Here is an 18,214-nt window from a genome sequence, read left to right on the forward strand (position 1 = left end):
TGTGGAAACATTTTACATGGTTTGTTCAGCTTTGATTTACAACGCCACCAGAGCTGCTGTTCTATCACACCTTTCATAACATAATATAAAACATAACATAACACTACCTCTTGTGTTCTGTTTTATTTAAATTAACATGTTGAAACCTATAGTACGCTGTAATTTGAATTGAACAGAGAGTGTTCTTAACTCCTTGGCCTGAACTACTGTGTATTCTTTTTGTATGTTGTTAAAGAGCAGTTGCATTCCACCCCAGAGGTGGCTACATTTATACAGCTAGTGAAGTAATTCCTGTACAGTCTGTGTGGAGGCTTAGTTTTCAAACTTGCTCGTGTAAATAGCTGGGTCAAATCCTTGTGCATACATGTACCTAGGCATAGAAGATGTGAAGAAATACCAATTTCTGCAAGTAAATGCAAAGCTTAGGATATCCTCTTTAGACATCCATGTTTGAAAATTGGTCTCTGTCTTCAAAAAGGAGATTTCTAAAACTCACTGTGAGTGTCAGTTCTAGGAAATTTTGTTAAATCTTATTTTATAAGAGGGGTGAGCTAGAGGCAGGGCCAGCTCCAGGCACCAGCATTCCAAGCTGGTGCTTGGGGCGGCATTCTGCAAGAGGCGGCAGTCCCTGTTGTTTTGCCCCCAAGCAGCGCACTGAAATGCCGCCGCGACAGTGGGGGCAGTCAGTGCGCCGTTAGGGCGGCAGGCGCGTTTCCGCGGTGAGGGCAATTCGGCGGCAGCTTCTATGTTTAGCTGTCCGGGGTGGCTTCAGCTAAACATAGACGCTGCCGCCAAATTGCTGCCACCACGGAAAGGCGCCTGCCACCCTAAGGGCGCACTGACTGCCCCCGTCGCCCTCTGCGGCAATTTGGCGCACTGCTTGGGGCGGTGAAAATTGTAGAGCTGGCCCTGGCTAGAGGATGACTCTCTCTTTCTGAGAATCACATTAGAAATACAAACATTAAAGGAAAATTCTGGGCCCATCTGTGATAGTCAACATTTAGGAAAACTCTAAAGGCTAGCTCCTCTGCTGCACTGAACCTGCACAACTTGGGAACAGGAGCGGTGGTAAAGTGAGTTCAAGCTATTTCCTTGATCCTGTGAATCACTAGAAACCAAAATAACAAAAAGCACAGAACATACTGCATCAATCCTTTACAAAATGTATCATACTCCCACCCAGGCAGTCAGCTAGCTCCGCTGATTGGCACATAGGAGATGGAGCCCTGTCTCCACTTACTTACTCCCTGTGCCTCTCTGCCCACTCCCTGATCACTTACTCTCAGTGGGAAGTCCTGAGGTGCATGGCTCTGTTCTCATCCCTTCACACCTGGATCCAAGATCTGGGTCAATCTTATGTGGAGGATGGAGGGGCCTTATTTCTCTTTTCCCTTGCATGGCCATGGAGGACCAACACAGCCTAGTCCCTTAGCTTTATATATTCATGGATGGAATTCTCAGCTGGGATGCCACTTGGTTTATCTTCCTAAAAATGTACTATATCTATGCTGTAAGCTCTTTGAGGTGCGGACTGTCTCTTTCTCTCTGTATGTACATTGCCTAGCATAATCGGGCCACAATCACAGTTTAGCTGTTACCCCCAGCATATAAACATCAATAAGTTCAACAAAGATTTCCCTGGAACTGATACAGAGTTAAAGAACATGGATGCCTTAAAACATCGAAATTTTATATCTGGGTGCTCAGATCGGTTCTTACGTATATTTATATGTCTGCTAGATGATCTGACTGTGCTAGGATTTGGCTTTCATATTTATTTATCTGTCTGAAAATGGACCTTCTCCCTAACCCCCCTCCCCACACACATACATTTTGTTTAGAAAAGAAGTGACACATTCACAAAGCTTCATAATATTGTGCATTTCTAATATACAGAAGTAAGATTCCATTCTCCTGTCAAGCATCAGGGTAGGAAGCACGTGTATACTTTTAAAAATCAGCTATTGCCCATGAGAATGTATGTGTGGTAGCTGATTTTCCAGGGTATGCAGAAGTGTGCACCTTTGAGAATGGTTAAAACTTCACTACATGAGTATAGCAGCCACACTTACAAAATACTGTTGATGCAAATAGTATCAAGAATCTTCACAGTAAAGACCCCCAAATAACATATTGATATGATAGACAGTTAACTTACATTATGTAAATAATATGCAAATATATGCACTGCATATGGTAAATAAAACCTTCCTAAACGCACATTTACAAAACAGACAATCCATCATGGTCCAGGAGATTACCATCTGCATTTTTAAATGAGCATTCCAAAAACTCTGCAAAGTCAAATCAGTGTCATTTATTTTGTATGAAACACAGTGATCTACCATTTATCGTTGTACTGTAGATTCCTTTCACAGTACCATTCATTCAAAAGGATCTACTTAGTAACTATATATTGGGACCTCTTCACCAACTACTGAATTACTTGCTCTGGCATGAAACACAAGTAACTAGTTCCCGTATTGCTGTGTGCTGCTAACAGTTAAGGACAGGAAGTGAAGAATTCTGTATATAATTGAAACTAAAGGGGAAATTTTAGCGTGGCAGAATCTTACCTGGATTGGAATTTTACCAGTATGCAAACTTTAACTCTGGCAGAAAGTGCCTTGAGATTTTTAATTACCACAAGTTTTAATGTTGTTTTAATGTTGTTGGACCTCTCCTTTACATCTTATTCAACCACCACCAGCAGCACGTGCTTGATGCTGGGCCAGAAGGAGAAGTGTTACCTACTCAGTTATATACACCACTTCAATCCAAATACTGATTGGGTTTGAACTTCCTTAATTTTTGAGACATGTCAAGATTACAGACTTAGGTAGGATGGGTGCAATGTATGAATAATGTTTAGTGTCTAAAATAAGCTGACAATTGCACAGTTGGACACCAACTCTTTAATTGCTCTCATTGTGCATGGCCTTGGGTGAGGGGTTTTAGGACACCAGAGTGTCAATTTCCCACTTCCATTTAACTATTTTCAGGGAAGGTGGCTCTGTGGTCTTCTGTCTAATGCTTCTGCCTGAAACCCTCAATGTACTGCTTCTTGATGCTTTTGGCAGTCAGGCAGCAGTCCCGTTATTCTTTTAGCCCATCAGTTGGCAAATCATTATCCTACTTCTCTATTCTAATTTTTCTGGGGGTAGAAATCAGACTGTAAAGCAGTTCCCACCAAATCCAAGATTGTGGTATGACAATGTACAGCCTTTGAGCCTGATCCTGCCAGCACTTAGGCATGTGTTTCATTTTATGTACTTGAGTAATGCCACTGAGTTTAATTAAACGAATTACATGTAAAGTTAAACATGCGCCTAAGTGTTTGGAGATACAGGGCCTTTATGTGTAACCTATTGAATGACTGAAGAAGCAAGGGGATCTTCCATGTAAATGGAGGCTGTATTTTCAGGCTTGATCCAATGTGTATTTAATTTAATTGGAGTCTTTCAACTGACTTCAGTGGCTATTAAATTAGATCCTCAATGCATACACAGAAGAGGGAAAAAGTTACTTTGCCAATCCCTGGCTCCCAAATGCTTGACAACATCTGCATTCTCTTAGCATAGTGTTTTGTATGGTGTGTATGCTATGTGAATATATAATATCCACATTCCTGCTTTTAGTTGAATTTATCCCTCTCTTTATTGTTGCCAGTGCTGCCTTTATCCTTGCTCAGAAATGAGCGAATGTTTTGCCTCCAGGCTGAGCAAAATGACAAGTACTTAAAAAATCATAATAAAAAAAAAATCAAGGAGAGGATACCCTGACCTCTCAATGACAGTTTTGTTTTCCTCTTATGGAATTTACTCTGGGCCAGATTCTGTCACCTTTAATCATGTAATCATGTTGAATAGCAGCAGACTACGCTGGCTGCAGTGGAACTGCTTGTGAAATAAGACTACCTGAAGCATTTGCACTTGCTTGGTTAGCCCTGTAAACTAAGCTTGGGTTTGAAGTGCAACAAGTTGTGCCAAAATACCACAGAGAGGCTGTTACAGTAGTATTTCCACCTGCCGAGACAGGAATCTATCTGAAGTTTTTATACTGAGCCAATATCTAAGTACCTGAGGAAGTACCAGAAGTCCATAAGAGATTCCATTTATTATGAGATATACAGACGGACATTAGACTCCAGAAGTTCAGTTAGTTTGAATAAGCACCCGGAATACTGGGCATTTATCTGACTTGAATGCTGAATGGTTTATGATTCACACGTCACTACTAGGATCTCTATTGCTTTGAAACACTTTTTCTGGCTAATGATTGGTAGCCTCCTGTCAGGAGATTTTCATGCAAGTTGACTTTCAGATTAAAATGTCAAAATATCCCTGGGTACAATTGTTTTCATTTAAAAACAAAAATAAATGAAAGTGAAAAGATAATCCCATGTTTAAATCATTTAGAAATTAAACATAACTGGCAAAGCAGTGATGAGAAGGGTGTTCAGAAACATGCTTTGTGAGGGTGGAAGCTTGGTTTGTATGAAAGTGCTTTGGTTGTATGGAAAGGAGAGAAAAGCAAGAATATATAATATGGATTTATAACAATATGTACCAAAAAAGCACTATTCTAGATTATAGGCACCTTTGCTAGAATTTAAAAATACAAAGCAAGATTCATTTCTTTAGCACACATAAAGGAGTTTTTCCTAATCAGTTTCAACACTTAGCATCTTCTATTTTAGTATTCTGGGGAAAAAACACAAAAATTAAATTATCAATATAAATACTTTAACTGAAATACAAATATACAGTTAATTGGCTAGTCCAAAAATATTTGACATAGCTGCCAATGGGCAAGTGTCCAATCCTGCAAACATGAAAGCATATGAATCAGCTCCCTTCTACAGCTTCAGTCCATGAAGCTGTGGAGCTTTGTGTGGATGCAAGGATCCATCCATGCATATAAGGCTGTAGGACTGGAATCTGTCTCATTTACCTTATCTTTAAGAAGGCAATATTAATACCTTCCTATGGAAAAGCACCATGTATCTTTCATGTATTCTTAATCAATCTCTTGTTTCTTTCTTTCTTTCTTTGTTTGGAAAAAGCATCTTGAATGTTAATGCACTGAGAACTGCACTGGGGAGTGAAGGAGAGCACAGCGTAAGCATTAAGGTCTTGAAGAGGATGAAAATAGAATGCTTGATTGCTGGTTGTCTCATCAATCTATACAAAAAAACAGCTGACAGTATGTTCTTATTTGGAAAAAAATAGGAAACTGGAAATCCATTTTATTTCTTCGTATGTTGGAATCACGGGAATATCTGTGCCATGTTAAAGTCTGGGTTTCAAAAAAATACAACAGATTCAGGTGTTGCTATTTAAACTACAGTTCAGAAACTCCTAGTGTAACACACCACTGAGATAATAAATCTAAACAGAAATGATTTTCTTTTCCCTAAATCAATCCGTGTTGATAAGTAGTAACAGCTTAGAGAGAGGTAACTTAGGGGTATTTCCCATTTGATCTGATTTTTTGTAGGGGGGCATTTGCATTTAGCAGCATGAGGGTTTCAGCAACTAAATTGGGACAGAGATGAAGAGCATCTTGCAGAGAACTGGCAACCACTTTGATTGTGACAAACAACATGAAACAGTAATGAAAACAGTTGGTTGCCTCTTTTTTCTGACAGTGAGCAAACGCTGCTCCTAGTTCCACACCCACACATGTCCCCTTCTAGCTGCTTTTCTGCATTCACACTTTAAAGGCCTCCATATAGCAGCAGCTACCAGACTCATCTCAAGACTACTACACTGTACAATAAACACGATCTGATGGTAACTGTAATGGGCAATACAGTTAGTGGATATGTTGCTACCTTGTGGCATCCATAAGCAATGCCAATCTTTCATGTATGTATGTAGTGTAGTTGTAGCCACGTCAGTCCCAGGATATCCAAGAGACAAGGTGGGGTGAGCTAATATCTTTTATTGGACCATTTTCTGTTGGTGAGAGAGACAAGTTTCAAGCCACACAGAGCTCTTCTTCAAGTCTGGGAACCTTCATTGCATCTAACTTGTGGAAGGCCTTCATGATCCTATTTTTTTCACAATAAAAAATCACTTAGACTGGGATTTTCAAATGGAGTTGGGCACCTAACTCCCTTAGGCTGCTTTGAAAATCGCAGCCTTAACATTTTTCCTTGAAAGGGGGCCCACTACTGCCTAGCCAAGAATGGATTAATTAGTGTTTTCTCTATTAGAGCTCCAACACTATGAAACACCCTGCTTTAACCAACGACTCACTGACCTAATAGGATGTTCAGGACCCCCTTTGAAGCACGTCTATGTGTAATCTCTTGGCCTTGATTCTGCAGTCAGATCCTCACACAGGTAAATGCACAAAGCTACATTAAGACCTTGCCTACACTTGCGGCAGCCTACAGGGCACGTGCAGCTACCTGCTGCAGTGAAAGGCTCCAGCAGCGGGGAGCCGCTGGAGTCTCTGTGCACTGCTTCCCCTCTGCTGGCTGCCAGAATCTTTTTTCCTGCAGCGAGGGAAGCCTGCAGGACACTACATGGCTAAACATAGTAGTGCAGACATGGGAGCCACTGCTTTAAGGTGTTGAGGGCTATGAAGGGTACGTACCATAGGGTTCAGGTGTGTTTGGGCACTCTACTCTACTCGACTGAGCCATGTCTTGCTGTCTACACCATTATTTATACCCATACAAACTGGGCATGCAGTGTCTCTATTGTACACACCTCCATAAATGTAGACCTATCCAAATGTGTCCACATGGATTCAATAGCAGGATTGGGGCCTTAGCTTGTAGGTATACAGCTGCCCTCCCTGGGATGCAAACATCCCTGTCCAAGTGTTTCAGTTTGTGATCAACTTGCACACTCCATGTTCCTCCTTTCCTTAGATCTTTCTGTGGTTAGTTAATAAAACATATAAAGAGGTAGAGAGGTTAATGTTTGCCACTATAACATTGATCACAGTGTGTTCTATCCCTTTCTCCTACCCTTTGTCTTGTCTATTTAAATTATAACTCTTTGGGACAGGAGCCATCCGCTCCTCTTTGCTTGTTCAGTGCTTTGCACAATGGGGCCCTGAGCATCAGTGGTCTCTAGGCACTTCTGTTAAAAATCTGATTAATAATAATAAGATGAGTGTGTGTGTGGTGCCAGCATTCCTGTGCTCCAAGTACATGATTACCTGGTGCCCGTGATGTCTGTGGTCCAGAATAATTAGAAGTGTTGCTCCTTTGCAGTGGTCTCTAGTGTCGAACATAAACTGTAGGATGGCAGAGACCATAATACAATAACCCTTCCCACCCTGACTGCTTTCTTGCAGTTTGACCACATGTTAAAAGTGAAATGCTAGGACACTAGCACAGGGTTGGGAGGAGAACATGGGGGAGGTTTTTACCAGGGCCCCTCTTCCACTACCCTCCCTTTTTCAAAATGAAAAACTGGGACATATTAGAAAAACAGGAAGGATGGGGAGAAAAAAATATTTTCCCGTCTGTTCTTCCTGTACAATTTTTTTTCAAGTATTGCTTCTTCTCCATCCCCCTAACCCTCCCAACTTTCTCTTACCTTCCTATACATCCTTACTGTCTTCCATACTCAACCCTTTCAAATACCTCACCTCCATCCAGGCTCAGAGTTCCCTAGACTTCCTCCAACCCCACACCTTCTTGCCCAGAAATTTCCTCCTACCTGACACACAGGCGCCGCTCTAGGGGTGCTCTGGGACTGGAGCACCTGTGGGGAAAAATTGGTGGGTGCTCTGCACCCACCGCAGCTCCCTGTCCTTTACCCCCACCCCAGCTCACCTCTGCTTTGCTGCCTCCCCTGAGCATGCAACAACTCCACTTCTTCCTCATCCCTCACAGCACTTCCTGCGTAAAACAGCTGATTCGCACCAGTAAGCACTGGGAGGCAGGGATGCCGGGGGGGGGGGGCAAGTGGGGCAATTTGCTGAAGGGGCCTCCAAGAGAGTTTTTCAGGGTTTTTCAGGGCCCCTGGAGTGGGGTCCTTCACTCACTCCGGGGGCCCCAGAAAACTCTAGCAGGGTCTGGGCCTGGGCCCCTGGAGCTTCTTCTGCTCCGGGTCTTCAGTGGCAATTCGGCGGTGAGAGGTCCTTCCGCCTTGGGACCCGCTGCCAAAGTGCCCTGAAGACCCGCGGTGGGGGTCCTTCTGCCGCGGGACCCATCGCCGAAGACCCCAGGCCTGCTGAATCCACTGGGTGGCCCTGCTGGGAGGGAGGGGGGAGCAAGGGGAATGTGACACGCACAGGGAAGAGGCAAGGTTGGGGCGGGGATTTGGGGAAGGGGTCCAATAGGGGCAGGGAGTGGGTGGAGTTGGGGTTGGGACCTTGCAGAAGGGGTCAGGATGGGGGTGGGGCAGGAGGAGGCGGAGCAGGAGGAGCCAGGACGGGGCTGGAGGTGACCACCCACTGGCACCTGGAAAAGTTGGCACCTAAGACCTGACACCCCTAGGCTCAGAACTCTGGTCCCCGGGCTAAGAACACCACTCCTTCTCTTGCTTTGCCATCCCACACTTCAGAGCCCTCACCTTGGCTCCAAAATCACATCTCCTCTCATCCAGCCTGCTCCAAGCCCCTCCTGCACTTACCAGAGGCTCAAAATCCCCACCCAAACCCACAGGCTCGGAGCTTTCTCCCTACTCCTAGAGACCCCAGCCTCACTTCAGAACCTCCTCTTCCTGCCACTAGAAACATCCTTTGGAGGCTCAGAACCATTCTCTCCCTTCTTAAAACTGCCCCTCCCCCAACCACATTCTCTTACACACCTCTTGATGAGCCGGGAGAAGGATGAGCATTGGCATTCAGCAATAAAGAGGGACTGGCAGCAGGGAGCTCCCTACTGATCTGGACTAGCCCTGCAGAGTCCCATGTTCCATACTCAGCACCTGCTGTTACTGCCATTTGCAGGAACTCCAGGTGGCAATAGAACAAGCTTTAGCTTTGCCACAATTCCCCACAAAGCTGGCCTTACCATGAGGCGAACTGAGGCGGCTGCCTCAGGTGCCAGACTGTGTGCAGAGGGGGAAGTAGGCGCCAGGCGCCACTAGGACCCAGAGTGTAGAAAATTGTTGTCTGCTGCTGGTGCATATGTATTCTCTTTGCTCTACGTGCACAGAGATGGTGGAGTGCTGTTCTGGAGGAAGGAGGGCACAAGAGACATAACTGGCAGGCAGGAGAAAAGGTGAGAGGGAATAACAGAAAACAGCAGGAGCTGCAGGGAGAGAGAGGAGGAGAAGCCTCTTATGTACCTCTCTAGCACCCTCAGGAGCCTGGACTGATTAACACCAGCTTCTCAGGGAGCATTCTGTTTCCTGCTGCTTTCCTGAACTCACTTGAGAACAGGCATACAACTGAAGTAGTAGGAGCCAATTAGGCTCTTAAGATGCTGATATCTTCCCTCATTCAGGCCCTGCTACCAGCATCCTCATTTGTTCCCTTCAACTGAGTGTTGAGAGCCCCTATAGCTGGCACAGAACAGCAGTCATGAGTGAAGGTTCACTGACATTACTGAAAGCAGGATTGGGCTCCCAGATTATCAAAAGAAGGTTGCTAACAAAGCTTTGCTTGATTACAGCATATTCCTTCAAATTTAGCTGACATCTGGTTTCAGGTAGATTTAAATACATGAGGAATTTGAGGAGTAACAAGCCTTTGCTGGGCTAGAAGACACCACAGAAACATTAGACAGTCAACATTTCAAATCAAGGTAGCTCTTCCATCACCTATAACTCAAAGAATTTGACACAATGTCCTTTGCTTTCAGAGTGGAAGTGGCAACATTTTCCAAGCCAAAGTTATATATAAATTTTTGTAAAGTGACTTGATTTAATAAATCCTTTTGACTCAGTAATTATCCTACTTGACTCTATGGTTTGTTGAAAAGCACAAATGTTGTGACACAATGAAGTAATTGCGCAACTAGGATGTAATTACTTATGCTGTAGGAGTGACTTTTTGTTTGTTTTCTTACTTAAAAGAAACAAACTTTGGACCTCTCACTGTTTTTATAGGGCTAGATTGATATTTGCACTATATGGACTATGAAAGCCTCCCCCCTACTCCCTTACACCTGTGCATGTGTTACTCAGTCATAGGATATAGGTGCTGAGCAGTAAGTGAGCACTCTGCCAGGGCTTTGGAGCTGTGCTCCGGCTCCGCTCCAGCTCCAGGCAAAAAGCTGCAGCTCCCCTGCTCCGGAGCTGCTCCGTGCTCTGCTCCAAAGCCCTGCACTGTGCACCCAATTATTCCTCCAAGCAAATGGCTAAGCGGTGGGGGGGAATAGGAAGAGTCCTGGTTTCCTCCCCTCTCAAGAACTGTACAGCTGACATATTGTAGGGGGTATCATAGAGATGAAAGGGACCACAGAAAGAGGGACTCCTGCCTTAAAATGTGTATCTCTGATCAATCTAATGTGTATCCTTGCTCAGGGCTCTGCATAAAGTACAGTCTACTCCTTAGAATGGAGCCCATGTAAATGTATCTGTTGGGAGTTCTGCATAATCAGTGCAGATTCAGACTGGAAGGAGCCTATATTTTGGTGGCTATAATCCAGATGTTCTTTTCTTAGTGGTCAGTCACATTGATTTTGTTGATCTCCTTGCTGCTGTTGCTGAAGCAAAGAGATTAAATTCTTTCAGTGGCAGAGTGCTACTGTTGTCATTCCAGATGGATGCAGCTAGTTCTTTGGATGTCAAAATAATCTATTTCTCTGGAGACATGACCATGCACATTAAAATTAAAGTGGGCTGACTTACATTTGCACTTAAATTAAACCTAAGTACCCGTGTTCTAAGGGGAGTCAAAGAAGAATGGGAGGATGCGGCTAAATCAGTGAACTTGGAGTTAGTGAACTAACTTAAAAATCAGATGCTAAGCCAAGTGACCTCATTCAAAACCATTAAATTGACTCTTCATCAAGTAATATGGTCAGGGAAATATTTTTTTTTCTCCTCAAGGTTTTAGGATTGTCTTTATTTTTAGCACTGTCAGTTTGGATTGATAGTAAAAATAAATAAAAGCCATTTGTTTGTAAGAAAAACATGTTTTCATAGATTTCCAGAATGAGCAAAAACGGTGCGTGGCTTTCTTTTCAATTGATTCAGTTTTCCTATACATTCTTCCTCCCCGCTCTCTCTTCCACCCTGATGCATTTCTCAGTTTATGTTTGATTTGAATTACTGCTAGCTTCCAGAGCCATGATTGCTGAGATCACAGCTATATCGTGCTAAAGTCCCAGGGTTTTGAAAAATCATTATTATTCCATTGAGTTTAGACCCTTAGAGGATAGAATGAGCAATGCAGTATTCTCTCAATCACAAAAAATATAGCATCCCACGTCCGAAGCATACCTAGACTATTTCAAGTGGGACAAAGGAATCAGTTTGAAGATAAGTATCTCCCTTTAATTCCTAATGAGTTAATCAGCCCTCAGTCTGACAATAGTTCAACATTGCTAACCAGAGCAGTCACCTTAATTTTTCCAATTAGCTTTTCACTTCTATGCCTACATTTTTGACTCACTTGGAATGGGCTTTAGATATCTCCTTGACAGTATCTTTTCAAGGGATGTTAGCTTGGTTTTGTCTAGGTGCTCTTTCACACCAGATTCCTGTATCTCTGTAATAATTTTTCCTTCCCTCTTTTCAGTGATGGCTGGGCAGACAGAGATGAAGTAATTGAAGGTTATGAACCTGAAGCAAATGGAGGTATCACTATCAAACTGCAGTCCCCAGAGGTCTTGTCATTTGATGACTATTTTTTGAAGTTACGTTTGGACACCAACACCCGAAATCCCTGGTTTCCCGAATTCTGGCAGCACAGATTCCAGTGTCGTCTTCCAGGACACCCTCTCGAGAACCCCAACTTTCAAAAGAACTGCACCGGTAAAGAATTAAATATTTTTTCATCTGGATCTATGTGGTTTGAGAAACCCATCTCTTCCTGATTTCTTAATGTGAAGTTAGTGCTGGTGAAAAATGCTCAACTCAGAGTTATGAGACCAAAACCCTCACTAACAGATGTGCCATTTGCATTGGCTACGTAAGCTCTCCTACTGCCCTGTCAGTGTAACCCTGTCCTCTTGCAAACACACTTGTTTCTTCTGCATCTAACAGTGATGCGATTAATGTCAAATGTGATGGAGTTCGTGATATGAATATCTGTTCAATACCAAATCTTTTTGCATAGGCAACTGAATAGACACTGTATGCATATAGTTGTAGCTATGTTGGTCCTAGGATATTAGAGAGACAAGGTGGGTGAGGTAATATCTTGTACTGGACCAACTTCTGTTGGTGAGAGATACAAGCTTTGAAACCACACAGAGCTCTTCTTCTGATCTGGAAAGGAACTCCCAGCATCACGGCAAAATGCAGGATGGAACAGATTGTTTAACATAAGTAGTTAGCACATATCATAAGGGACCATTCACAGGGCGAGTGCAAAGCTGTTTCATGCCCTATTCGAAAATTCCACCTTGCCGCCCCCCCGAGCCCTGTGGCAGTTCTCCGCCCACACTCCACACTAAGGCGCCCCCCCGCGGCAGCTCCCCACACCCCCCGCCCTGACGCGCCCCCCCGAGGCAGCTCCCCCCTTCCGCCCTGAGCACTCCCTCCGCCTCTGCAGCAGCTCCCCCAGCCCGGAGAGCCGTGCGGCAACTCTCTGCCCCAGCTCATCTCTGTTCCACCTCTTCCCCAAGCACACTGTCACCACTCCACTTCTCCTGCCTCCCAGGCTTGCGGCGCCAATCAGCTGTTTGGCGCCGCAAGCCTGGGAGGGAGAGAAGCAGAGCAGGGCAGCGTGCTCAGGGGAGGAGGTGGAGCAGAGGTGATCTGGGAAGGGGAGCGGTTCCCCCGTGTGCCACGCCCCCCCCGCTTATTTGCTGCAGGCAGTCCTCCCCGTGCCCCTCTGCCCCAGGTCCCTCCACCTAAATGCCGACGATGACTGGGACAGCTGAAGATCCGGCCGCCAAAGGACCCAAAATGCTGTCCCCCAAATGCTAGAGCCCTAGGCGACTACCAGGTCACCTAATCGGTTGCACTGGCCTTGTCCATTCAAGGTAGAGTAACCTGTTAACACCTGTGCAGTCTTAGGACAAAAAGATGGAGTTAGTGGTTACAGATTGTTGCAATAAGCCATAAATCCAGGATCTCTGTTCACTCCATGATTTTTGGTATCTAGCAGAGTAAAGAATTTGAGCTCCCAGGCTCGTCTTTTGAAAGTATTATGCGAGTTTCCTTTCAGGTTGAGGACCGATAGGTCAGATACAGAATGATCGCTTTGTAAAGAGTGTTCATCCACAAGTAATAGGATGTTTTTGTCTTTTATCATTTTCCTGTATGATTTCATTTGAGAGCATCATGATTGTCTGGTTTCACCCACATAGTTGTTGTTGGGGCATTTAGTACGCTGGATGAGGTACACCACATGTTGTGCTAGGCATGTGTAGCATCCATGGATCTTGAAAGGAGGTATTGATCATTGTAGCAGTGCAGACATATCTGTGGGTTTTGCATCTGTTTTTCTGGCAGAGTCTGGTGCTACTTTTAGTTGGTGTGTCCTGGTCTGTGGGGAGCTTGGATAAGTTGGGGCATTGTTTGCTGGCCAGAGTGGGGGTTTAGGAAAGATATTTTTTTTCTGATGGAGTCCATAGCAAGTATGGGCTGTAGTTGTTTGATGATGCCCCATATGGGTTTCAGTGTGGGGTGGTAGGTGACAACTAAGGGTATGCAGTCAGGGGCAGTTTCATTACTGTATTGAAGTGGGTTCTTTTGGGGGGCATTTGGGTGGCTTCTTCCATGATGCCATCCACTTCTCCAGTGGAGTGTCCTTGTTTGTTGAAAGCGGTTTTAAATGTACTAAGGTGTATATTCTAGACTTCCTCCTTGGAGCATATTCTGTGGTATCTGAATGCCTGGCTGTAGATAACAGATTTCTTGCTATATTTGAGATGGTTACTGGATGGAGCTATTAAGGTAGGTGCAGTTTTCTGGTATATGGTTGTCTGTATGGTTCCATTTTTGAAGCTGACGTTGGTGTCCAGAAAGTTGATCCAAGTGTGGGAGCGTTCCAGAGAGAGTTATGTGGTTGAAACCAGACAATCACCATGCTCTTGAATGAACTCACACATGAAAACTATAGAAGATTAAAACACTATCACTTGTGGGGGAACACTTTTCACAAAATGATCACTCTATATCAATCCTGAAAGGAAATCTGCACAACACTTTCAAAAGACAAGCCTGGGAGCTTACCTTCATTACTCTGCTAGTCACTAAAAATCATGGAGTGAACAGAGACAGAGGATTTATGGCTTATTACAATAATCTGTAACCCACTAACCCCCTCTTTTTGCCGTATGACTGCTGATATGTTAATGGGCCACTCTACCTTTGAATGAATTCTTACAATATGTGCTAACTACTTATGTTAAACAATCTGTTCCATCTTCCATTTGCTGAGATGCTGGGAGTACCTTTCCCTTTGTGTGCCTGGGCAGCTTGTCTCTCTTACCAACAGAAGTTGGTCAAATAAAACCTTGTCTCTCATTGTATGGTAATGACTTTTAGACTTTCAACTCCAGGTCTGACCTGCATTTGAACTGCTGAGATTGATCTTGTCATTTCTAAAACATTTCCATGGCTACCTACGAATCCTTGCCCCTTGTTTAATAGAATAAGTAAATACAAACACAGTTTAATCAAATGTTAAAATAATGACATATTTTATAATTGAAAAATCCTTTCACATGAATCCAAGCTTCTTTCTCTTATCTTAGTTTTGTGCAATATTGCTAATCTTATTTTATATGTAGGGTTTCCTTCAACTATCATTTCACTGTATATATCCAGCTTTCTGTTAGCGCTACGCTGTGTTACTGAAATGAATTTCAAAGTGTCAGCAAAGTTTGCAATTTATTGGCTCTATTATTTCTATGCATATAGGGTAAAACTTGTTAAAGACACACTTTGTCATTTACAGCTTTTAACTAAGGTATGCATTATCTGAGAAGCCTTTAACTTTAAATAACCAAGACTTCACTGACTAAATTATTATTCATTATTTGTATTATCATAGTGTCTAGGCATCTCAGTCATGGACCAGGCCCCCATTGTGCTAGCACAGAACAAAAAGTCTCTGCCCCAAAGATCTTACAGTCGAAGTATAAGACAAAAGACAACAGATGGATAAAGACAAGACAGGAGAGCACAAGGAAACAGTGGCACAGTATTTGTAGCATGACTAGCAGTGGTAAAATAACATACTTGTAAAAGAATTACTTGTTAATTATTGTGTGAAACCAGTGTTTCCAAAAGTTCTCCAACTCAGTTTGACAGTTGGTTATGGCTACTTTCTTCCCAAAGATAGCTAGATGGTAACTTTATTTAATCAAAGGTTTGGTGGTGAGACAGGACAGTTGTCGTCTTGTTTTATTGCCAGTAAAGCTGCAGGATATCTTTAGATTTTAAAAAAAGACAGAGATTTAATCAAGTGTTTATCTATGATAAATCATAAATGTAACTAGTGGAAGAAGCCATTGATTGCCAGATAACAGTCTCAGCTGTCGGTCTTTTATTAAGCGTTTCTGGATCTGGAAGAAAGCAGCTGCAAATTTCTGGCAACTCATATGTGCCAAAATAATTTCTTGTTGGACCTCAAAGATACAATCTCACAAAATAAATTTTAAGACGCACAAGATATTCCATTGATAAATAAAACACTCATCAAATAAAGCATATGCAGCTATTACATTTGTAAGCAGCATAGACATGCAGATATGTTAATATTATATAATGGAACAGCAAGTAGTATAGCTGGGTTCAGGGTCAATTTTTGCATTTATAACTTCCATGATGGGTTTTAACACTTAAAATATCAATATATGAACTAAAATAACGTGCCCTATCTGGGTAGCTCCACCACATTCAGCCTTCCCAGTTACAGAATTGAACCACCAGAGCCATAATCTATGCTCTGACATTCAGTAGGCCTATACATGACCATACCTCAGTTTGAATTCAGAGAATGCTTTGAAATCCTATAAATCCAGTGACTGAGAAAAGAAGTGCACACAAATAAAATGTATTGATTTCGGCAGGCCATGCAACAGAGTAGTCAGCCTAGTTATATCCCTTTTCACTAAATCAGTAAGGAACCAGGTGAAATCATCCAGGTCACTGATCTGGAGAGAAGGCTGATACAAGTGCCTTTACTCAGACTCTTACTTAGTGAGTTTTTCTTCCATTGGATTGTGTTTTCCCCTTTTTATTTGCCTCTTCTCTAATCTGATACTGAGATTGCCAGTTTCAAGTTCAAGACCTTCAATCTAGGAGCAAAGGATGTCTGTAAGTTGCTACCACAACAACAACAAGAAAGACCAAATCTAGCTTCAGAACAGAGAGCCCTTTATGCACATAATATGTATCAGAAGGGTTTACTGAACAAGGACCACCTCAGCACACCTCAGCACACACCCTACACCAGGACTTGTGAAAGGGAGTAAGGCTGTACTACACAGTTTCTGCACTCCCGTAGCCAGGTAAGAGGTTTTCACAGCATGTTTACATGCTGTAGCACCATATGGGGACCACAGTGGAAGAGAGAATCCACCCCGAAGTATTCAGATACTTTCAGATACTTTCAAGCCATTAGCACCTCTAGCTGCTGTGGCAGTTCCTGTTGGTGCCAGGGACATTTGGGAAGCTTGGAGCCAGCAGGGAGGGATAAGGTGGGGAGAGGGAGAATCCTTGTCCTGTTCTGCCCAGTGGGTTCTCTGGCCAGAACCTGCAGCAGGCTCCTCTCAACACCAGGGACTGGCAGAAGCCTTGAGTGAATGGTGAGGGATAAGGATTTTAGGTAGAGCAGGAGGGAGAGGGAAGCAGGGCTGGATGTGGGGCACAGAGGAAGGGGAAGGGGAGCAGGGCTGGATGTCATGTAGCAGATCTATTAAATTGTGGGCTACATCTAGCTCTGTCAAAAAATGGCTATGAGGGTGGGTGGTGCCTCCACGTGGTCAGCTTACCCTCTTAGATTTGAAGTGGCTCTAGCCATTCCCTCCAGCATGATATTTTCTGGGTCAGACTGCTCAGGCAGTGGTTTCCAACTGGCCATCTTGCCCACTCAGTGCTGAAGCAGCTCCAGCTGCCCCTACACCCTTGCAGGTGAAGGGTGTCTCCAATACCAGCTGCCTGGTAACTCTACTAGCCTGTGCCATCGATCCCTGGTAGTTGATCAATCTCATAAAGACAAAGGGCAAAATCAACTCTGCCAGGAAGCAAACCTGTGGTTTCAGGAGGTCTGCGTTACAGGCAGGGCATGGATAGATAGGCCAAGTGGGTAAAGCCACACGCAGCCCTAGTGTATAGGGCTAGAGCCAATGGGCAGAGCTGGGGTCAGAAGTCAGGAACGAAAGCAGCAGAGGAGGGTCTATCATAGCAACCACCTGGGGATCCGCCTAATTGCACAGACAACATCTTGGTGCCCTCTCCATTGCCTAAGTAGCGCTTTTGGATCTCTCAGGGACCCAGGAGCACAGCCAATCAGGCCCTCTGTGGGCAGCCCAGCCTGTGCTGCTTGGCCTTACAAGGCTCACAGCTCATAGATCAGTGATCTGCCAGAGCTGTTGGGTGACAGTATGGATGCAGCAGACCCTCAGGGACTGGCAGCCCTAGGTTCTAGAGCTGTGACTCCTCTCAGCCTAGTTATTCCAGACCTAAGGTTTCACCTGCTGTAGAATTATCATCTGTGAAATAAGGTGGAACAAATGCTATAATATAGTTTTTCCTTTGTGGTGGGAGTGAGGCACTACAATATAAATGTTTCTTAGACTTTGGGAAGTAAATGTTAGTGATATCTGAGGAACTCTACATACTTAATAACACTTCAGAGAGCTGAATACTTGATTTGCTAATTTCCAGCAATCCATTCAAGCAGAAAGAGCTTACGTAAGGATATTCTGCAGAGATGAAGGTGTTTCTGCTTGTGGATAGAATATATATTACTCAGCAGGCTGAGGGTAATTAACAGAAGATTTTTTTTTAAGTTGGATATCTTTTAAATATCGAGGGAACAGGTGAGGAGAAGGAGGTTTCATTTTTTAAATGACTGTTAAATGGAGAGAATAATAGTAATAGTGGCAATGGGAAACAAACTGTAGTGAAGGTAATTATGTATCTTTTCTTGGTCTTATGATTTATAATGT

At 43.6% G+C, this 18,214-nt stretch overlaps 1 protein-coding gene across 4 annotated transcripts in view; it reads left to right on the forward strand.

Annotated features, from left to right (window-relative positions):
* The window catches only part of GRM1 (glutamate metabotropic receptor 1), a 295,440-nt gene that overhangs the window by 181,988 nt on the left and 95,238 nt on the right, over positions 1-18,214 (forward strand). For all 4 annotated transcript variants that reach the window (XM_030556515.1, XM_030556517.1, XM_030556518.1 and 1 more), the window contains exon 4: positions 11,662-11,897. In XM_030556515.1, the coding sequence (XP_030412375.1) occupies positions 11,662-11,897 (236 nt within the window). The remainder of the gene's footprint in view (positions 1-11,661; positions 11,898-18,214) is intronic.

Source organism: Gopherus evgoodei, chromosome 3, assembly GCF_007399415.2.
Source record: "Gopherus evgoodei ecotype Sinaloan lineage chromosome 3, rGopEvg1_v1.p, whole genome shotgun sequence".
Classification (NCBI taxonomy): Eukaryota; Metazoa; Chordata; order Testudines; family Testudinidae; genus Gopherus; species Gopherus evgoodei.